The 22,375-nt window shown below is 42.7% G+C and overlaps 1 protein-coding gene across 1 annotated transcript in view; it reads right to left on the bottom strand.

Annotated features, from left to right (window-relative positions):
• Window positions 1-21,005, bottom strand: part of TBX1 (T-box transcription factor 1) — a 128,691-nt gene extending 107,686 nt beyond the window's left edge. Inside the window, exon 1 of the mRNA XM_085592704.1 lies at window positions 10,799-21,005. Coding sequence (XP_085448830.1) covers window positions 10,799-10,853 — 55 coding nt within the window. The 5' untranslated portion in view covers window positions 10,854-21,005. The remainder of the gene's footprint in view (window positions 1-10,798) is intronic.
• Between the last annotated feature and the right edge of the window lie 1,370 nt (window positions 21,006-22,375).

Genomic DNA, 22,375 nt, shown 5'->3' with positions numbered 1-22,375 from the left:
CTGAGCTCTCAAACTCTCATTAAGACAGGACAGTGTCACTCCTAGTGGCACAGGTGAAGTTACAGTGTATATCCCCTCTTAAGGAAGCACAGTCCAGAGCAACACCAGCCACACTCTGAAACCCAGAGCTCACCTGTGCACAGAGCAGTGTGAGGTTTATGAGCTCACACATAATAAGACACATCAATTCACATGACTGCAAAGTGGATTTTCACCTATTTTCCAAAGTGGATCAAAAAAGCAGAAGTTTTTAACACTTTAGTAAAGTTTGATCCAATCCCAATTTTTTTTTTTTTTTTGAGTCGTTGGTGACTTGCCAAATGAGCAAACATGGAACAGCTCCACAAACACAGAGCAGCTCATTGGAATTCAGAGGGAGCTTGGAGAAACTGCAAAACCCAAAGGTACAAAGCCCAGCCCATCCATTTCTCCCTCTTTAGGCAGCACAGAGCATTCCCATACTGAATTTTCCTCATGAAGGGAAAAAAAGAAGGGAGCGAGCTGGTGTCAGATGAGGATTTCAGGATCTGGCTCATCAAATTCCAGGAGAATGACCACCCTCGTAACCCAAAACAGCTGCTGTGTTTATAGTAAACATACGCGATAACTGGGTGGCCTTTGAAGCCACCATGTCCAGTCCTGGTAATTATGGACAAGTGGATACAGTAGTGATGATCCAGAGCATTTGCTTAACATTCAGACATCATTAAGGCCATTATCAAATTTCTGCCCCTTCAGCAAAAAGGAGGAATAGGGTCAATCGTCTGATACCACTGGCAGAAAAGCAAGGGAGGAGTTTCTTCCCAGAGTAACTCACACTGGATAAAATTCCTGAGTACCACCTGGTGCAGCAGAGGCCTTCTCTTGGATGGAGGTAGGTGATGATGGAAGGCCCCTTGGGCACACCAGCCAAATGGATTCAACACCAGGGCCTCCCACAGAGTTGTCCCAGCCCCTGTCCCAGGAGTCCAGGAGACAGGGTAGTTCAAACACCAAATGCATGTCTTGGAATGTCACTGCTTGAGTGAGGGGAGGGGGCAATGGCAGCATTACTAATTGCAAGGAGGTATTGCTTGTGTGCACTGGGAAGCACAACTCCCCCAATGCCACCCCCATCCTGGCTTTGTGAAGGATGCTCTCCTTTCCCAGACACTCCAGCTTTATGGCAGAGGGAAATGCCTAGTTTGCAAAGGGTTATTCCAAACACCAAAGCTGATGAAAAGGTAACAACACAAGACCTTTGTGGTGGGAAATCGAAATGACCCATAGTGAGAATTATCAAACAAAATCTAATAAAGTATGACAGTGAGAAAGGCTGGAGGGATGGGGAATGAATTTTACCTTTTCAATGTTGGAGACCTAGTGCTAGGATCTATGTAGCATGTCTATTCTCTAAATAAAACCATATTATTATAGTGCATCTAAAAATTCTCCAGAAGATGGCAGGAGCTGCAAATGCCCAAACTGTCAAAACCACACTTCAGTGACACTTCAGTGAGATCAAAAGCACCATCCACAGATACCTGGGCATCCCAGTGGCCTTTTTTATTGTGACCTCACAGCATTAGCTTTCTTTCCCCCCTCAGAGGGAGAAGACTACAGGTTGGGAAGTAGACTGAGACATCAAAATGTGGCATGGAGATCCTGGAGTAATACCCCTGCAGAGCTGCTCTGCACAAACATAACTTGTTGCTGAGCAGTCTAGGTGTGGAACACCATCTGTCTCCTCACTTGCAGAAGTCCCTGGCCCAGACTAATGCTGCCAGTACCTCTTGCTCCATCCAAGGGGATGTGGCTCTAGTAGGCCAGAGGGGCTGGAGGGATGGGGTAGTTGTTCCCTTGGGAGCTGCTCCCTAAGGTCAGGGCTGGGGCACAATGCCAGAGCAGCACTGAGAATGCTCAGAGCTCTCTTCTCAGAGGATAAACAGAGGGTTGAAATCTCTGGGGTTGTTAATCTGTCACCTTTCCCCAGCATTGAATTAATTTTTTTAATGTGTTTTTAAAAGGAAAGTAAATAAAAAGAAAAAATAGAAGAGATGATAAATGGAGCCCTTTCTATTCCCTTCATCACTGGGCAATACCACCCAGATGTCTGGCAGGGACAAAATATTAAAAGTTTTTTTGCCTTGCCATCCCCAAGAACCATCTGGATTCACAGAAGCGCTAATAATCTGTCTATTCCAGATTTACTCTCCTCTCCCTCCTGCTACAGAAGCTACAATGAAGTGGCCCTGCTTTTTCCAATTTGTAAAACTCTGGACTGCATGAACAGCGCTGCTCAAATACAAACTGATTTAACACCATGCTAAAGTAGTCCAAAAGGATCTTGAGTTTCCATTGTGCTGCCTGGATTTTCATACTAAGAAGCTGGAAGAACACATCACATAACCTGAATCTATTCTGTGCAAAGCTTGCAGCTGTTAAAACAGCAAACAGTTTCCCAGAGTGTGTCTGTCTTTGCTGCAGAAGGGAGTGTGTGAGGCTGCTGGCCACACTGGGAAGTGAATCGGCCTGGGACCCACGGGACCTGGCCCAACTCTGACCTGCTGCGTGACCTTGACCCTGTTACTCTACTTCTTTGTGCCTCTGCTCCCTTTGCAGTACTTTATCTGGCCTCCCTGTTTATCCTGTCAGCTCTCTGTGCTGGGTTTGTCTGCTGCAGCCTCGTACCCATGACACAGGCAGGGGCTGATACCATGATATTAACACTTGCTAGCCAGGTTCTGTGCAACTCTTCATCCTAGAGCAAGGGACTTCTTTACACAGCAGTGAAACATGGTAAGAGCTAGTGCAGACTCTGCCATCACCCATAAACACAGACTGAATAACACACAAATCCTTACAATTGTTATCGTCAATCTCTAAGAATCACTGCTTCCACCTCAGGGAAGGCCTTCTCCTGAAAGCCAGTGACTTGCAGTCAGGCGCTGTTGGCCTTTTAGATGAGAGTTGCTTGAGGAAGCATATTGCCACAGGGAAAATGTACAGTTTCATTCCATTCATCTTCCTTGAAAATCTAACTGAAGTAAAGCAAGCATTAGGCAGCATGTAACAGGAAAGGAATATGCTCCAGAGACTGCTGGAGTGCACATGGTCCTGATGACACCAGTGGTCTTTGCTCAGCTGGATTGTCTGCTTTCTTCCTAACACAGCTGCCATTAAGGAGTAGGAGATAGACACAATTCAGCCCCTGCAAAGAGCACTTGCATGTGTGCACCATCTCTCCAACTGTCAGAGCCAAATGTTTACTTGAGGCTCAAGCCAATCACTGCTGGAGACACACAAGCTGAAGAGCTGGTTCAGTGTGAGACATGCAAATGCATGCTGGGGTTCCCGTGAGGGTGTGAAAGCTGCAGCCCATGTGCTTCTCCTCTGAACACACCTGTAATTGCTTCTAGCCCAATATTTACCTTCCTGAAGAGAGCACTGACCAACCACCCAACAGCACCTGGCTACTGTACAAAGCCCCAGTGGAGCTGCTTCCTCTGTTTTGTGTGAAGGAGGAAGTGAGGGCAGCTAATAATTTCTTCTCTGTAGCTGTACCACACAAGTAATCAAACAACTGTTGACAGCTGGGAAGAGAAGTGTTGGGGGAAGGGGTGGGGGGGGTGGAAGGACCATGTGTTAACTTAACTGATAAGCTTTGCCCAGCCACAGCTCAGCCTGTCTTGAAGGTGGGGTGATGGGCATGTGGGTTTGTTCTTAGCAGTTCACCTGCTGCTGGCTTTCAGCACTTTTTATTCCGTTGTTTTGTTTACCTTCCAGGCCTATTTTCATCACCTCTGCGCTGCCAGGGCGGGCCTCAGGTGCGAGCGGTCCACGAGTGCTCGAGGTGCAGCCACCACAGGATCCTGCTGGTTGTGAAAATTGCTTCCTTTGCTGATGGTGATAACATCAGGCAAACAAACGCTGTGCGGACTATTGAGCTTGTCTTTCTCCTTGGGACTTGAATTGCGTGGGGCATTCAAAGCAGTATAAATACACCTAATGTCCAGTAATGAAGCTGGAGCAGACACGAGCAGGTCTGAGTACCACTTGATGACAGGTTCTGTTGTGGGATTATTGGATGAATGGAGGTGCTAAGCATAGATATTGTTTTCAAGTAAGATTCAAAAAGAGTGCTTCCCATCTTTTGTGCTCCCATTTTCAGCTGTAAAAATCCTGCCCAATAAAGTCCAGTATATTTTCATGGGATTTTTTGCCACTGTCCCAATTACACACACAACACAGACTGAGGGAAAGGCATCCTGCCTAACTCAATTTTGTAAATTTTCTGCAGATTGGGTGTGGGTGGGTGAGTAATTGGGAAGAACCAGTGGATGTGCCAGATTGTTACAAAAGTGCACAAGAGGATAAAAAAGCCCCATTCAAGGGTCTGTGTCCAACTCATGTGCTCTTGAGAAGGCTTTCACTAAAATACAGCCCACCAGCTTTCAGCATTAATGAATCACCTGCTTCCCTTGAATTTACTCCCACTGTACTCGCAGAGCAAAGCCACATCCCCCTGTTATTTATTCTGCTACACAAAATAAGCCAAATTTTGTATATAAAATCCATAAACAGCACATTTTCCTGATCATTTTAGGAGGTCCCCTCTGTACTTCCTCCAGGATCAATCTACGTCTTCTGATTATGGGTCAACCAATATTGAACACAGCATTAAAGATGGGACTTCCCAGATCTCCTAGATGGCATTGAGAAAGAGACAGTACACCACCAAGCACTACAGTCATAACCAGTATCTTTAATGGTACCTCCATCACTATTTGAGCTCTTCTCCCCCCTTTCCCTGGCACTTTCCCTATTCTGATCACACAGCACAAGGGTGGCTGGTTCTCAGGCCTCCTGCTCAGAATCCTGCAGCAGCCTAGTCCACAGCTGCTTAGCCACTCAGGGATATGGTGTGCAGCTGCTGAGCCTCAGAGCCAACCTCCGAGAGTCCTGGCATGGATTTTAGTGGGATTTACTGCACTGAAATACAGAAAATCTTGTTGCCTTTAGGATTAGCCTCTTCATTTACACATACAGTAGTGCATGCTGTCTGGGTCCACTGCATTGCATATGGTGCTCAGTCCTTCAATTACCACCAAAAGCACTGCTTACAAGACACCCACAATTTTAATTCCTTCTATCAGCAGTCATTGCAGTGGGGCAGCTTCCAACTTTTACTGGAGCAAGGACCATCAGGAATTTCATCACAGTCAACCTAACTCAGATTAATTTATACTCATTATGAATGATCCCAGGTCATCAAATACAGATTAGTGATACTGCAGTACAGGAGTTTTACAGTGCTCTTGGAACTAAAATGTAGTTATTTCATTAGAAATGTTCTAAGTTTCCATTACAAATGGTAAATAACAAGGCTGGAGCAAGGGGGACTGAGGAAAGGCTGCCCAGGCAGGAGCAATGCAGCCCTCAGCCTCCATGGCCCCCAGAGCCTGCTCAGGGAGCACAGCTGCACTGCAGGGTAGCATCCCACAAGAATAACAGATAAACACACTCACTTCACAAGCCACTGGGCACTATATTTCTTCTGATGAGAGCCATCCATTATTCTTCCATCCTCCTCTGTGTGTCACATTAGTGAGCGGTTTCACAAAGCAAGTCAGGGGACAGCTTTATTTACTCCCAGCCGCACTGCATGGCACCCAGCTCCAGCGGTATTGGTTACACATGACCTCAGGTCTTCCATTATGGGCTAATGTCTGCAGCCCTCTGACCTCCGGAAGTGCTTGAGGAAGAGCTGCAGTAAATCAGAGCAGCACTTAGAGGTGGAAGAAAAAAGTCCCTCCTTATCAATCTGCCAGCGGGAGAGGAAGGACTCCGGCTGGGCTGCTGCAGGGTGATGTGCACTCAGCTGCTCGGAAAACTCCACAGACAGAAGCAGCCCTTGCATTGCACATTGCCACCATGGACTGTAGGAGTGAAGCAGAGCAACATGAACCTGGCTGTGTTCCTCTCTCAGCCTGGACTAGCAGGGGCAATCCCAGCCACTCACTTCACAGGGCAGGTCTTGTCTGTGAACATCCCTGCTTGGCATGCACAGACTCTTCTACTGCTTCTCCTTGAAGGATACCTGGTCTCACACACTGACTCCATGGTAAAGCCAGGGCAAACCCAGCCCTAACCCTAACCCTGCACAAAGGTCTATAATCAATCCTTACCACTCAGCTTCTTACCAGAGGCATGAGTAGTCTGTGCAGTCTCAGCAAATTCATCATCATGGAGTTAACCCAAGGATGCTATTAAACACCCTGTGTGGCAGAATATGAGAAATTACAGGTGGAAGTAATAATTTAACCACAAAACACCATACTTGCAAATCATCATCAGTACAAGCAGTTCTTCCCGTGAGAGTGGAAACAGGCAAATTTGCCACATCCTGTGCCGACAGGTGGAGCCCCAGAAGGACACAGAGTGGGGAGAGCATTAGGGAACAAAGCTCCTATCTCTGCTGGTCCTGCAATTAGTAGGAGATTTCAAAACTAGTAACAGGCAGCTATCAGGGAGGCCCAAAGAACATTGGGATGGGACCAGGTACTTCTCTGTTCTGGATGGGCCTTGAACGGGAGAGGATGAAGATCTGCCAATGAAATGCATAACTTATCCCTTACAATCAAGGCAAGAGGACCTTGGAGAACAAAAAAAATCAAGGTGGCAATATAATTTTCCCTTCCCATTTATCTCCTACACAGTTCAAGTCTTCATCTCTTTCTCAGAGTGCCTGGCTCAGTCAGAGCTCTCTATCCCAAAGACAATCCTATACCTCATACAGTTTGTTTTTTTTAATTTTAATTTTGCTGTCCAAGAAACAAATGAAAAAGCAGCTGATGAGCTTGATCAGATCTGGAGAAGGCTTGAAGATCCAACATCCCATCTCCATCCTTCACTCTGAGAGCAAGAATCCTACCCAACATAAAAAGCAAGGGAAGAAGAGGGAACAAAAGGATTTTTAATGTAATCAAATGTGTCATATGTCTAAAAAGTATTCTGCTATGTCATATACATGCATACACAGGTCGCTTTGTATGTGTTTATTGCTTCTTGTCTGTCTCCAGAACAAACACTGCAATTTTACTCTCCCATAACTGTTTCTTGGCTCCTTTTACACATTCCAGTACAGCAGCATCACAGATTCACTATAGGAAGGACTTACTCCCTCAGCTGATGTAGCTCACTGCCAGACCAGCATTATCCTCTTTGTATGAGGACTAGTTCTTTAGAGAAAGGCAGGGTGTAACATCTAGCAAAAGGAGAGGCTTCGCCCTTAGGATATAGGAAATACTATCAGAAAGAACACTTTTTTCTGACCAAGATTAAGATCCATACAAGATTCTCCAAGGGTGGGGAATCACCTCCTAATGACAACTCATTAGGTCACCTGGAGAGGTTTTTTATGGTTTATGTGCTTTGGGGTTTTTGTATTCTATTGCAAAAGGAAGTTTACAGTGGGGAGGTTTTTGCTCAGCTACAATTAGAGACAGGCCCAGACCAAAACCTCCTAATTACAGAATCCAGATCTTGGAAATGCCCACACATGTATTCACACTTCCAAGTTCAGACCAAATTTTCCACTACATAAAGACCAGTAATTGGGGTTTTTTAACATGTAAATATTAAAACTAACCAGCACCACAAACACAGAGATTGCAGAAGGAACAGCATGTTTCCATAAAAACAATGCTAGAAAGATTTTTTAAAAGAATCAGCAGCACCCACTGGGATCCTGGGAGCCTGGATTCATTAAGACAGCAAATGTGACACCCCTTTTTTCCTCACCTCAGTAACTATCTGCTTGCTGTTTACTTGGTGTCTCAAAAGTACTAAGCCACAAGATCCTGTCCTGTCAATTCTGTCACATTTCATGTGACAGCTGTCCCTCTTCCACATGATGATAACGACTTTGAAATTAATTTGGCATTTCAGCTCCCTTCCTGCTTCTCTCAACAGCTACACAAATGATGTCAACACATACAGAACAATAATGAATCGTGAGCTGATAAGCACAAAGTGCACAGGAGCCTGTTTTCACAGGGTGATCACCAAAAAAGATTTTAATGCACACATTAAAAAAAATGTATAAAATAACTATTTCTCATGGAAATAAGGGAACCAGAATTTATTGCTCTGTTCATGTTGAAGGTCCTAGGTGTTGCTAAGCACTGATGCAGATGGATCTTATAAAACAGAAAGCTAAGCTAGGCAGACCCAAGCTGTCTCAAAGACAAAACTGAACTGTCCCACATGTGTGTCTCAGTCGTCACAGTCACTGGGGCTGTTACCTTCTGCTGTACCTGAAGGAAGAAGCAGGACCACAGCCCAGCTCCCCACACCAAATACACATTATGTGACATTTACATACATTTACACTGCCCAGCTTCCCAAACCAAATACACATTATATGACATTGACACTACAAGCCAAAGTTTCTCAAAGACACACACTACCAAATTAATGAGTAATGTTAGCTTATCACAGTCCTATACTTTCCCTACAAATGTAGCTAGGATAAAACACAACACATGGTGTTCTTAAGAGGTTTCTTGTTTTGTAGTTACTTCATCTTTTTCAGTGCCTAAGTTGATTCAAATATTTCTCTAACAAAAAGAAAGGGAAAAAAAAAGGCACAAATAGAAAGCCAATGTTATTTTTTGTGGTGCAGACATTTAATGTCAGTTTCATATTATGGCAGCTTAAAATCTTGTGAGTGCCACCTAAGACACTATCTGAAATAAAACAAAAATTGTGACAAGTCTGTAGCCAAAGAAAAGAATCACTAAGGCGGTAAACTCTGGACACAGTATCTTTGGCAGTGGAGATATCCTTGCCTTTTACTGCTTCAGTCTATTCCCAGAGTGCTTTTATAGAGCATTGTTTTAAAATCAGAATAATTCAGTGACCAGATTTATAGCACAAGTGGAAAAATCATGCCAAGGGTTTCTTCAGTCCTGCTCCATAAGCACTGCCTAAAGCCCTCCCTTTATTTTTTAACTTTTCTTGTTTTTTAACAAGCAGTTTTCTGTCATGAACACACCTATCTATCAGCCATTAACAGCGATAGGTGGGCAGTTAACATGGGCACTCCAAATACCGGGGCTACATCAGCTCGTTCTTCAGTTTTACAAGTCTCTAAAATAGGAATAAATGCAACTCAAGTGTGCAAAAAAGCTTTTATATAGATATGAATAAACTAAATTCGAGAGCTTTGAAAATTTGATAGTGCCAGTGAAATCTTGCTACTATGAAGACAACCAGACTTTGCTCCCTTCTGTACTAAATCATTTTGAAATCTGTTTGCTGACTGTTTTTATAGTTACTGTAAAAGTGAGAGAACTTCCAAATTCACACTGCCTCAAGTATTTTTACCACAGAGAATCTTACTGCAATTAGTCTGGTTTGTAATGGAAAACAGATGAAAGGAGAAATTAAATCAAAACCTTGCCTCATATCTAAGGTGTTTTCATGCCATGCATCCCAAGAAGTTTTCCCAAAACCAACAACATTAAATTAAAAGCTCAGATATTTCTACCAGACCCAACAAATGCAGATTAAGCTGAAATTTAAATGGAAAGTGAAAAGATTTTTCCTTCTCCTCACCTGCCAAGTCTTCAAAGTTCAGGGCTCTGTGTTTCTCTTTCAACACCTAGCAGCAGAAACACCTAGGTTTGAGTGGAGAGATTTCCTCCTCACACTGGCATTATTCATTATTTCTGAAGTGTCGACAAATGTCTTCAACACTACACAGCGCACACAAACAAGAGTCCCTACTCCAACGAATTTACAGTCTGAGGTGTTATCTTTGTTCTGTTTTGGTATATCACCACAAATTTCAACAGGGTACCAAGTGAGCCCAATCCACCTTCCACCAGCATTTTTTCACTGCTTTTAATAGGAGCTGGAACAGCACTAGTCAGACTAAGTTATAAAATTAGCTATTGCAGGAGAGAGCAGAGTTCTTGGCATGTCTGCAAACAGCAAAAAACCTGATTCTCAACAGTTTTGTTTGAAATTAAGTGTATATTTGAATGTTTTCACACATAATACATTTTGAGAACTTAAAGAGCTCCCTTTTCACTCTGTCTTTCAACCCCAGCAGTGCTACAGATCAAGCAGCAGCAGGCAATTTCTGAACCAAGGCAGGCTGGCAGCTACAGTAACAGCTCCAGCTGGTGGAAGTTGGTGAAAGTTTTGGTTTATTTTGTGCTAAGCTTTCTGCCAGGACATTTCACACACTGGAAGTGTGTATTTTCTCTGACATTTCTGAGAGCCTCCAAGTGTTCCTGCAAATAGCCCTACAAATTTATTTCAAATTCAAATTGGGGCAGTTTCTGCTTATCCAAACCTTTGCAGAGTTTTATGCATGCCTTTTCCCCAGCTGTACCCTGTGGAAGAGAATGCAGTCACACAGCCCTGTGCACTAACACACACAAAAGGCACATACACCTATTTATACCCAAAAGGTTTTACAAGGATAACACCAACTGGAGATGTTGCCCTTCTGCCTGGTGCTCTAGCTGGGGAATGGATCCTTGTCAACATTCCTATATAAACCAGATTGGATTTTAAATATTTCCATAATTAATTATTGCAGTTCAAGCAGCATTTCAAACCACAAGTGAAACAAACTTCAGCCAAATGCCAAATGCCACAGCTCACAACAGCCTGACCCCACCACTCCATAAACCACGTTGAGTTCAAAGACAATGTGAAATGATTGAGAAAACTTCACAGTTCACAGAGCATCTTCAAAGTCACATGCCCACAGTGTCCCCACCCAAAGCCCTCTCCAGCCTACCTGGTGCTGTCTTCTGATGAAAAGGGATCTGAAAGGGCTTTCCTGCTTCCAGCATTTCGCTGACCTGCTCTCCCTCCCAAACAGGACATGGCCAGTAACTGCTGTGAACATCCAGGTAAGATGCCAGATGTTTCTCTCCTTCTGTCCTCCAGCTTACAAGCACTTCTTGCAGTTACCCCTGCTTACAACCAGTATTTTCCTGATTTGCTCAGAGATGTCCTCCTCCCTCCAAGATGAGAAGTCCAAGGGTTTCCATCCTCTTCCTCTACTGCTTTGCTCAGTCACTCAGCCACTGTAGAAAGCAAAAATCAAGATCATGAGACTTGTATACAACAGAACAGACAACTTGTTTGCCATAAGATGTGAAAGTACACCACAAAAGTTTGCTCTGACAATTCTTATGTTCAGCTCAAACAAATTCCTCTATGATCCTTTTTAATGGAATTTTTTTCTTCTATTTCACTGATATTTCCAAATGCTCCAAAACAAACATAAGCATAAATAGCTTTCATCAGAAAGTATTCATTCTACTAATCTAGAAACACTGCTTGGGGATTTAATAAGGTAACTGCTTGTATATAGTGCATCAAAATACTTAATTTCTTGAACAAAACTTTTTAATAATTATTAAAGTTTTAGCTTGTATTTAAATTCTTTTGAAAAGCTTTCTCAGTTTTTTCCTCTGATGTAGCATCACCCCATTGATTACACACCTCATGAAGAGCTGACAGGACGCGACACACTGCTTAACTCTGTTCAGTGTATAATTCAAGATCATCTCTTTCCATCCTAAACTGACCTGTTTATTGTGGAACCACTCTGGGATACAAGCCTACTATCATATTGGTTATTTGGATAAGAAGGGGTTTTCTTGCCACATCTATCAGATGGAAATGGAGTGTTCCAAGATGCATTGGGTTTAGGCTATCGTGAAAATGGGATCCACTGTGAAGGCCACATGCAAGCTTAGTTTCTGAATGACTATAAAATTTTGGATACCCAGGCTGAAAGCACAAGTCCAGGTTTTACATAGAAGCTGCCTTCAGGTTGAATGAAATAAGAACTCCCAGGGAATGAAAGACTAGCTGATTTCCTTTGTAAACCCTGAAAAGTCTTTGGGGAGACTTGGACTACACTTTCAACATCTAGAAATAACCTCCTCTTGCTCCCTTGTTTCCTACCTTCCACTTGCCCATTTCCCATAAAGGTCGTTTCCAAACACAATTGATTTGAAAACTCAGATTATTCTGTTAAAATTGCTGACTGTGTACTTGGCACCCTGAGCCAGATTGGGACAATCCTCTCAGGTCCTTTTTCCAGCTAATTTATAGCAATTTTTGTTGAGACAAGGAGTTATGGTCTGTAAAAGGCTTGCTGTCAGCCTCTCATAACACCCCAGCACCCTGTCAGAGAAGGGACAGAGCCTGGGAAGAAAGTTTCAGCAATAATCAGCTGGTTTCCAGATGGGTGGCCTTCTACATGCTGTTCAACCCCATGGGTCCAATAAACCAGCCCTAATTTTGCACTTTAAAAAAACAAAGATACAAATCCTCCTCTACTCTCCAATAGGGTTTTATAAACACGGTCCCAGTCTCTATGTCAAATTTATTAGGAAGAAATTCATTCTGCTGTCTCTCTCTTTGCATGCATGTGGCCAGCCCCTTTTGCTCCAGTTTCTCATTTTTACATGGGTGGAGGGACTTGCATCATGATTTACACCCTTCTGGGTTGTTTTCCCATCAGAAATAAAGAAGGGGCTAAACAAGTCAGAAAGTTGAGGGATTGGCCTCCAAGGTATAAAACCACCCACATGAGGCAATGTTTGTTCTCAGTCTGGCATAAATTCTCCTCTTGTCTGTCCTCTCCACCTTAGCAAACCAGAAGAGCACATGATTCAAGAGGTACAAGGCTGATCAGCAGTGCCAGTAGTGAGAAAACAGCCCAGTTCTGAGTGGGAGAGCGTCCTGCCCCTGGAACAGCACTGCCACTGTCCCAGTGCTGCTGCTCCGGGGCCTGGGTCTGCCTCAGCACCAAACCACAGATCACACCAAACCTGCACCTACAGACTTTCTGTTCCCTTCTAAGTACCGAAACCTGCACCAGCCTCTACACAAATATTTCTTCAGCTAATATGTCTGTTTACATGAATTGTCGCATGCATAATTTTCCATGTATTTAGCCCAGTTTCCCCTTTTACTTTCAGCTTATTACTCTTACTGGCATCACTTCAGCAGTGCAAAGATTCACACTTGGCATTGCCCTGAAGACAGCCAGAAATGCTGCTGTCACTCTTTTGCCTGGTAGGTGTCTCAGAGCCAATATTCAGGCTTTGGACTTTCCTCATAAACTTCAACTTCAAAGCCAATTTTATTTTTCTCTAAACTCAGTCCAAGAAGCATTAGTACTTCTACATAGGAACCATTAGGACTGTTCTCTCAATTGTCCCATCAAGATGATGACCCTGATTATAACATGATCAGAGACTTCCAAAAAGAGCAAAAATAGAAAACATAATTGTAGGGGGAGACTGATGATCTTCACAAAGAGTGAGTAAATGTCATCTTTAATAAAGATGTCATACTAAATTTTTAGGCATAATAAATGTCTGCTCAATAAAACTCATAATTATGGATGATTCTGGAATTTGAGCATGTAGGCTTTTACTGAAGAAATTAGTAGAAACTATGCTTAGGAACATAATTAATTGTAAATATGTGATAATGATCTCACCAATGCCTTAGAGCGCCCTGAAGGATTCACTGTGTGTATGGATAAGAATGAGCCAGCTGACATTGTGTAAATATATTCTTTCTTAAAAAAACCCACCTTTTATGAAGGTCCCTTACAAAAGTTTCATAATGGTGTGAGAAGGAGACAATTGATAACCCCATCATTTCTCTGATATATCTATTAGAAGAAAAATCCAGATTTGCTTCTGTGACTTACAGCTCCATGAAGGCTTTGACCAGCTTCCCATAGACTTTGCCATGGCCAAGATTTCACTCTCAGGTATGCTAAACCTTAAAGAAAAACATGTCCCACAAACAATTACAGCATTTTTCATCAACACAAACCTCATTAACCTCAGCAGCACAGATAATATTTGTTAGAACAATGAATTTTTAGTGGGAGCCTACAGAAATCTCATGGAGTAAGATCAGGGTTATTATTACTTTTTTAGAGGTATAAAGTTCTCTCATTAGGTGCACTGAAAACCAGAGCAAAGAAAGAATGCTTCACATCCACTATTAATAAGCTTTCACTGCTGAGACTTATCCACAAAAAGTTAATATCAATATTTCCCGTGAAGCTCTGCCCATCTGCAGCATTTGGCACAGATTTTAAAGTACAGTAGACTTGAGTTTTCCAGGGAGCAGCCATCATTCCTGTGCTCCCTCTAGAGTGACTACTGGAAGCCAAAAGCATTTAAGCAAAGTTAGATAAAATCAGCAGCGCCCAATGTGGGTTCTTTCTGGTTTCCTGCAAGTAAACAGACATGTTTACAAGGGGCTGTACATTCACATCAATCATAAGGTGACTTTGTTTACAGTAGAGGAATTTCCTGCAGGCTTTTGCTGTCCTGGTTTCTTTCTCTTTGTATTTACTTTTGTTCAAATGCAATTTAAAAAAGCCATAGGTACTCCAGCTCAATTCAAAACGTGACACACTGAAATCTGAAGCAGGCTATAATTCATGCCCAGATTTAGTTGTTCTTTTTCTTGTTTGTTTGTTTAAGCTAACACACGCCTCTGCATTAAAAAGCCACTTTTCTCTACCCATCCAATTCATCTATTCCTGGAAAAAGGCAGATTTAATTTATCACTCCATTAAGAACTGCTTTTCTCATCAAACCTACAAAACAGTAGACGGCCACCTTATATAGGGATCAGGTTTATAATTCAGGCATCTAAGAGACAGATTTCTCCGAGGAATTAAAGTAAAAATGTTAGTGGACGCAACTGAAAGACTGGTGTTAATAACACCTGAGGAGCCAGGATTAAGGACTTCTGCTGCCATGAATCAGAGTGAACTATTTCTCCACCACTTCACTGAATAAAAATTTAATTTGAAGAAACGCTACAGAATTTGTCTGCAAAGATCAGAACTTGGACAGGGAACCATGTTGGTGATTTTGAGATACACAGACACTTTTGATAAAAAATCATGAACCTTTGTTCACTCTGCTTAAGCTACTGGATGCAGATAGGAAAAGACTGCAGCAGTCGGGCAGACATCACACCTACTATGATGGCACAGATCCTACAGCTGCTCCATCAGCCCCCTGAAGTGATGTACTCACTCTTCCTGTTTGTTCTCCATTCTGCTGCATGGTTCAACCACACTGTAGGTCACTCTGAATTATTAGCCCTGAGTGCAAGCGTGCACCAAGAGGTCAAACACAGGAAGGGCCAGGAAAGGACACTCCTTTAACACACAGGCTTTAGGAGGCAAAGCACATCTAACCCCCAAAGGCTACAAAAGAAAGATGCACAAGAATATGAAGAGCAGAGCCAGAGATTTGCCAAGAAGGAAGAAGTTTGGTGTTTATGAGTGGCAGAAGAGGGAAGTAGCCCCCTGTTTGCTACTGAGAGGCTCAGTTGAACAAATAGGAGCTCATATGAATATAAGACTTCTGGAATTTCTTTTCACTAGTTTCCAATGCACAAGCCATGATTCAGTATAAAAACCAGCCTAGTACAGTTTCTCTTTGTTAGCATCTGTTAGCAAGAATGTCAGCTAATCAATACATTTTTATTGCCAGATACCTACAGGGCTGGAATAGACACTATTTCTGACATTATGTTCAGTGTTCTTCTTACACCTCATTTTCCTGGAAGCTGTTTTCCTTCACCTTGTGTGGCATCATTATTCATCTTCACCGATGCTTATCTACCTCCATAAATTTGCAAAAGGCCATTCAGGGAGCTGAGTCCCTCTGGACAGGCTACCAAACTCATGCAGCTAACAGTCTCTTCCTCACCACTTCGTATTTTCAGACTGTCACATGCACTTGGGCTGGGTTTTGGTTCTTCATGGTGCTAGGGACCCTTGTAGTTAACTTGCAATGTCCCCACAGAGCAGTTTCCCTGCTGTAGGTGACAAGAGGCAACAGCCAGGACTTGGCAATACACAACAAAAAAATCTTCCCAAAGCTGTAATCCAATTTACAAGCAGCTCCTCTTACCACATTTGTGTGTCACAGGTGAATAGAGCCATGAGCTATATCTGTTAGCAGCTCCTGCTGCAACCAGACTTCTGCAGAACTATTTGGCACCCTGAAGAATACATTAGCAAGCCTGGAACTGCCTCCTGGAAACTTCCCAGCCTCTCTGTTTGCTTCTCCAGACAGACACCTCTTCTCCCATTCCAGATACCTGCATTTTTGTTTCCCATACACTGGCAGAGCCTTGGGTTCCTTAGTGCTTTGTGCTTTTGAGGAATCCTGGCTGCACACTCACAGGGCAGAGATAAACTGGCACGTGGTGCTTTTCTGTTCCACAAATGCTGTGTCCCAGGAGCATGAGCAGCATGAAGAGCAGGACACTCTGAACTAACTGAGGAGGCCAGTAATCGCTTCCTGCTGACCTCTTGGCAAGTCACTCATCTCTCAGGGTCCTGTCCTGCACCTCAGCTATTGAACTGTCTGAAACAGCACCTTAAAGGCACAAGCTTTATGCCTCTGCTCTGCTTTTCATGTTTCCTTTGATATTATGGCCAAGTCACAATCTTTGTGAAACTGTGTCCCACCTGGATGGAGGTTCTCTTTCAGCAAGGAAAAGCATGAAGCGTTGTAACATCACAGGGGAAGACAACACTAAAATTTTTCAAAGATGCCCATTGACATCATAGGAGCTACAGAGAGCAAGATCTGTCTTTTGTAACACGCTGGTGAAACCAAGCACCCACCGTGCTGTGCCATTTACACTAATGCTCCTCACTCTATAAACAATAGTTATTGGTGTGTGGGCCATAGTCAGTAGATTAAGTACCAAGCATACAGGATATACCACCACCAGGTTAGTGTCTGAAGGGAGTAAAATTAAAGTAAAATTCAACAACTCTCATTTCAAATCAAGTTAATAAGACGATATGATTAAAAGGAAGGGGGACATAGTCAACTGTGCCACGCACACTTTGGGAAACACATCACTATCAATGGTATCTTGGAATAATATACTTAAGAGAATTATCTTAATTCTGAATACTGTCTTGCCTCAGGACCAGTTTATATTTGTCCCAAGACATGTTGAAACAATAAAGAACATTTTCTCACCAAGCCCCTGCAAAAAATTTTCTCTTAAGGGTTTAAAAAATTGGCAAAAAGCCTTCTGCAAGAAAAGTGGAAATACTCCTTATTGCAAAATCATCACACTCTCTCAAAATGTGCATACAGATATTGGCAATTTAAAAAAAAAAATCACATTTAAAACAAGGTCCTTTTCTGGTAAATACAATGACCACTCTAATTTTAGAAAGGGACAACATCAAGCAAAACTTCCCAGCATAGTACACAAATAGATGATTTCTGTAAATACTTAGACTGATGAAGCATGTGCTGTATTTGACAGGTAGGTTGTGATATGTATGCTTAGCTGCAGGACAGCAAGATTCTGGAGCTTCTACATGCTAATACATTGTAAAGGATCATCAGGTATTTTGAAGGTTTAGAAATAACCAGGACATCACAATGAACACCCAAGTGTTTGGCATTTGGCCTTACATTAACTGACTTAATAAGTCATCTGAATAAACCTGCATGTACATAAAACTCAAATGAACTGATCAAAATGAGGAGCTACTTTGCATTGTGCCTGGCTGCAGCTTTAAATTCTTCAAAGGAAACTGGCTGAAGTATAAGAAAAGAGACTTATTTCTTCTGTGAACCTCTTTAGAACAGTATTTGCCACACAGAAGATACTGAGCATCCCATGTCCCAGTATTTTGGATGGGAAAACTAGGTGGTAGCCTGAAATTCATCAGACTTCAGAAGAAAAAATGTGAGTTACATCAAGGTCTTTTTTAAATTACTCTTTTGTTATAGAGAAGACCATAATGGCTGTTGAGCAATATACAGAGGCTCTATGGAATAACAAGGGGTATAAGGACTTGTTGTGGGTCTCTTTGGCAGTGTCTGTCACAGTAGCTCAGAGCTAGCCAGCAGTGGAAGAATGAAGAAAATTAATTTCAGTGCATCAAACAAAAGACCCTGCAGTTATTACCTTCCTGAGGCATCCCTGACACAGAGTGGGCTCACTGCAGGAAAAGAAAAAGCAGCACTGAACTTGCTCCCTTTGCATCATGCACTCAAAGCCTACACAGAAGCACAGACAAAGCCTCGATAGTGTGCAGGCTCCTAGAGGCACTCTGCATGCTAAGAGGAGGGGGTTCATCTATCCTATAGACAGGTACAATGTGCACTAGGGAGAGGGGTAACAAGGAAGAAAACTTACTGAACTCAAAGCAATGAAGTCACTGAGGAATGGCTTCCTTGTCCTGGCACCCCATGTGAGGATAAACAATGTCTCTTCCTTCCTTTATTCACAAGTATCCCAGTGAGCCTGGGTTACTTATTTCATCAGAAAAAGCACAACCTATGCCATGAAGATAAATGAGCTACAACTGGAGGTGTTTTTCATGTTTAAAGCACAGTGGATAGCAGTAGACACCTAAGTACTCAATATTTCTCCTCCCTGTAAGAAAAGGGTTTCTACAACATTTTAAGAAAAGCAGAGGAATCCTCAGCATTCCAATCTCCTTGTCATTGTTCACGGTGAATATTTGCGTAACAAATCCTGCATACCTGAAATTTCCTTACCCAGGCTGTGTGCATGCTCACACCTGACAGCAGTCCTGCTGTATTTGCTGCCATCAAGATTGCTTGGCAGACATCAGAGATACAGCAGCAAACTCAGCTATCGTTCTAAGGAATCCTATAAATTCTAATGTAAAATGTAGTCAAGTGTTCTTCCTTTCCCTGCTCCTGATTAAAAGTTGTAACAAGCTTCACAGACCTCCCACACCTCCCCATCTAGTAAAAGCATTTGTCTAATGTACTGGAGGGTGTGGCATAACCATTTGCATTGTCCTTCAGCATCAATTCACGAAAGTGTTTCAGCATATGATTAAGGTCCTCTGAGTACAACATCAAATGTAAGCAAATGCCCAAGGACACTGCTGACCTGGCTGTACCAGTGAATCAAGATTTTTAGCTGTCAGGCTTTGAATGAGCCTCTTGCTGGTGCACCCTGGTCCCAGGGCATGGAGAGCAAACAGAAAGCAGTACGAGGGCAGAGCAGTGCTGATGAGCATACAAGAATAGCATTAAAGCTAGGAAGGAAACACTTAAAGATTCAAATCACAGGATAAAATGTAGGTAGCAAGAGACATCACAGCTATCAGGAAATGTTTTAAAGCCTCCTCAGTATCAAGATAATTGGATTAGATTATACACTATGGTTCCTTCCAACCCAAAAAATTCTGTGATTCTGAGAAAGTGAGAAAAGAAAGTGCTGGTGGCTTGTTCAGCTTCTCTCAGGTCTTTGATCCCTGAGCTCAGAACAAAAACTGGAGTAGAGCAGGGAACAAGCAGTCCAGGGTGCTTCTAACCCTCATGTCCACTTCTAACCCTGTCCTGCTGTCAGCCAGACAAGCTGATATGGCACAAAGGCACAATGAAGCACAATTCAGAGGCAGTGTTGGACTCCTGGGGGCAGAAGATGACCACTCGTGCTGTGCTGCCAACCACTCCTGGGATCCCCTCCAGAGCTCTACTTGCCCTGTGGAATGAAGAAACTGATGTCTCTGGGCACCCCACACAATTCTCTCCATGTTTTGGGGTGATATGCCCTAGGAGAGCACACACCTGCAAATACACTCCTCAAGGAGGTAAACAAAATAGGAAAGCGGATCTCCACTAGAAAGCAAAAAACCTCCTGATAATAAGCTGTGACTGAAGTGAAATTCTCTTTATGTAAAGCCATGTGATATCCAAAACCAACGCAACTGTCCTTCATTTTGATCTTTACCAGGAATTATTAGCACCCCTCCAGGAGAAAATCCACCTCCTGTATTCTGTTTCCAGCTGGCTCCAATTCACTCATGTTCTAAATGTCCCGCTGGATTCTTCTAACATTTTATAAGGTGTCAGCTTAAATTCCTGTAATCCATGGCCCCAACTATGGCTATTAGCATACAGTATGAAAAAAAATATTTGGGAACAGGAGAGCCAAACTGTGAAAGTGCAGTCTCTAAATATGGCTGCAGCTTCAGAAAGGAGTTTGCAAATGTCCAGAGATTGGGCTGCTCTCATGTAAACCAGGTCACTTAGACATCAGATCTCCTGATCTGATCACATGTGTTGGAACTTAAAAGAAGCAGGGAGAAGGGGAATATGTGGAGCTACAAAAAGCCTCCATTTGCAACAACTGCCACAACAAATTGAATATGTCTCCAACAGAAGAAAATAAAAATAAATAATCTCCTATGTCTGCTTGGCTCAGGACATAACAAAAAGTGGCAAAATTTCTCTCTGTTAAAACAGACTATTAGGTTTCTTGTCCCAAGAAAATGGAGGATTCCCTGCTACATAAATGTTTGTTTCTGATAGCAATTGGACAGCTAAAAGATGGGGGACTGATTGAAGAATTATTTGGTGAAATCTGATGCCTTCTTTTCAGCTGAGTGCAGCCGAGGGCCAACTGGCTGGTACCTTAACTCTCCCCTACCTAAGCATCTCTAGTGCCTCTGGAGGGAGATTTTCTGCAAGAGAGTGCAGTGATAGAACAAGGGGGAATGGCTCTAAACTGAAAGGGCATGTGTAGATTAGATATTAGGCAGAAATTTTTCTCCAAGGGTGTGATGAGACATTTGCACAGGCTGCTCAGGAAGCTGTGGCTGCCCCATCCCTGGAAGTGGTCAAAATTAGGTAGGATGGGGCTTGGAGCAACCTGGTCTAGTGAAAGGTGTTCCTGCCCATGGCAGGGGGGTTAGAACCAGATAGTCTTTAAGGCCCAGTCCAACCTAAACCTTTCCATGACTCTGTGATAATAAATCAGGAAATCTTGTCTCAATTAACATCCGTCCAAACTGGAGGGGAGTGAGAATAGGGAGGAAGTTTAAATCTTGGAGAAGATCCAGGTATTATACACTCAGTGTAATACAACAGAGTGAGAACTAGATAAAGCTAATAATGAAGTACTCATTAATAACAAATCTGTTGCAGCCTCAGTTTAAAATGCTGGATGTACAAGCCCCTCCTGCATGCCACATTTTGATTTCTTCTCTCAGTCACATTCAAATGCAGTGGCCCCTGAAACTACCTTATCCCAAAGGAAACCACAACTTTAAAGTGCAAGCTATGAATATCCCTATGGCTACAATGATTCTCAGCAGCATTTGGCATTACAGCCAAGGTCATTTATTCACCAGCTAGTAAGGGATCGTTAGTGACCTATAAGTGCAAGTCAATTACAAACCTGTAGGTCTTAAATGAGCTAACAGCACATACCGTCTCCAACCTTTTAGGGTAAGTGTGAAGATGCCTCTTAGATCAGATCCTCAAGATAGCCTGATGCATTCAGGTTTGAGATTCGTGCCAAAACAATCCCAAATAAAAATGCTGTGAAAAAATCCAATGTCAAGAGTGTCTAGCTGGGAAATAAGAGTGCCAAAACCACTTACTTTGCCGGGAACACAGCTTACAGAAATTGCAGGCCTATTTAAGGAGTGTATGTGAGACACTGTACAGAAACACTCATTACCAAAGAGTAGAGAATTAATAAATGTTTCAAGTAGGATGAACTTATGCTTATCTCCATTTTTTGTTGTTGTTGGGAGTAACATGATACAGTGATCTTAATAGACACATTTCCCATGAGTGTCCTGGATTGCATCTTTATACTCTAGTGTATGGTTATTGATGAGTAGTACTGTATGTGCAGTTCTTCCCATCTGGGTGCAAAATTTGCACTTGCTATATTTGGAAGCTGAGTAGAAAGCCAGTTCGCCATCTCCCCTCCTTGCTCTCCTTGCTCTAAAGGATGCCCCTTTATAGACCAGCAATCACCAAGCACTAGGCTTTACCTTTAACCAGTCACTCCTCTTGACTCAAATGTTTGTAAAGTTTTCCATTAGCCCATTTTCCTCTGTTTCACACCACCAGTATTTGAGCTCCCATTAAACTGAACCAAAGAGAAATTCAAACATGACAGATCATCTCAGGATACTTTATATTTAGAAATCAGCCTCAGGCTACAACAGTTCCTGAGATTCCTACCTCCCTTCAGACCCAAGTTTATAATGTATACCCTATGAATCACTTTAATTTCAAATTAGCACTGCATAGTCCCCAAAAGCCACAGAGAGGAATGAGGCTTCCACTGAGCCAAAAACCCCACAAATGTCAGGAAAACATGGCCCTAACCATACATAAAATCCAATCAGAGTTGTTCTGGTCATTGGAAAGTTGTTCTCACAAATACTTAGGTCTTCCCCCCAACCCCATACATTTCATAATTCATTGCTTGCTTTTATTTAACAAAATACTTTTCTCACACTCTGCCTTCAAGGTTACCCTAC

This window comes from Lonchura striata, chromosome 15, assembly GCF_050655825.1.
Source record: "Lonchura striata isolate lonStrDom1 chromosome 15, ASM5065582v1, whole genome shotgun sequence".
Classification (NCBI taxonomy): domain Eukaryota; kingdom Metazoa; phylum Chordata; class Aves; order Passeriformes; family Estrildidae; genus Lonchura; species Lonchura striata.
The sequence above is the reverse complement of the archived record's forward strand: the minus strand, read 5'-3'. Positions and strand labels throughout refer to the sequence as shown.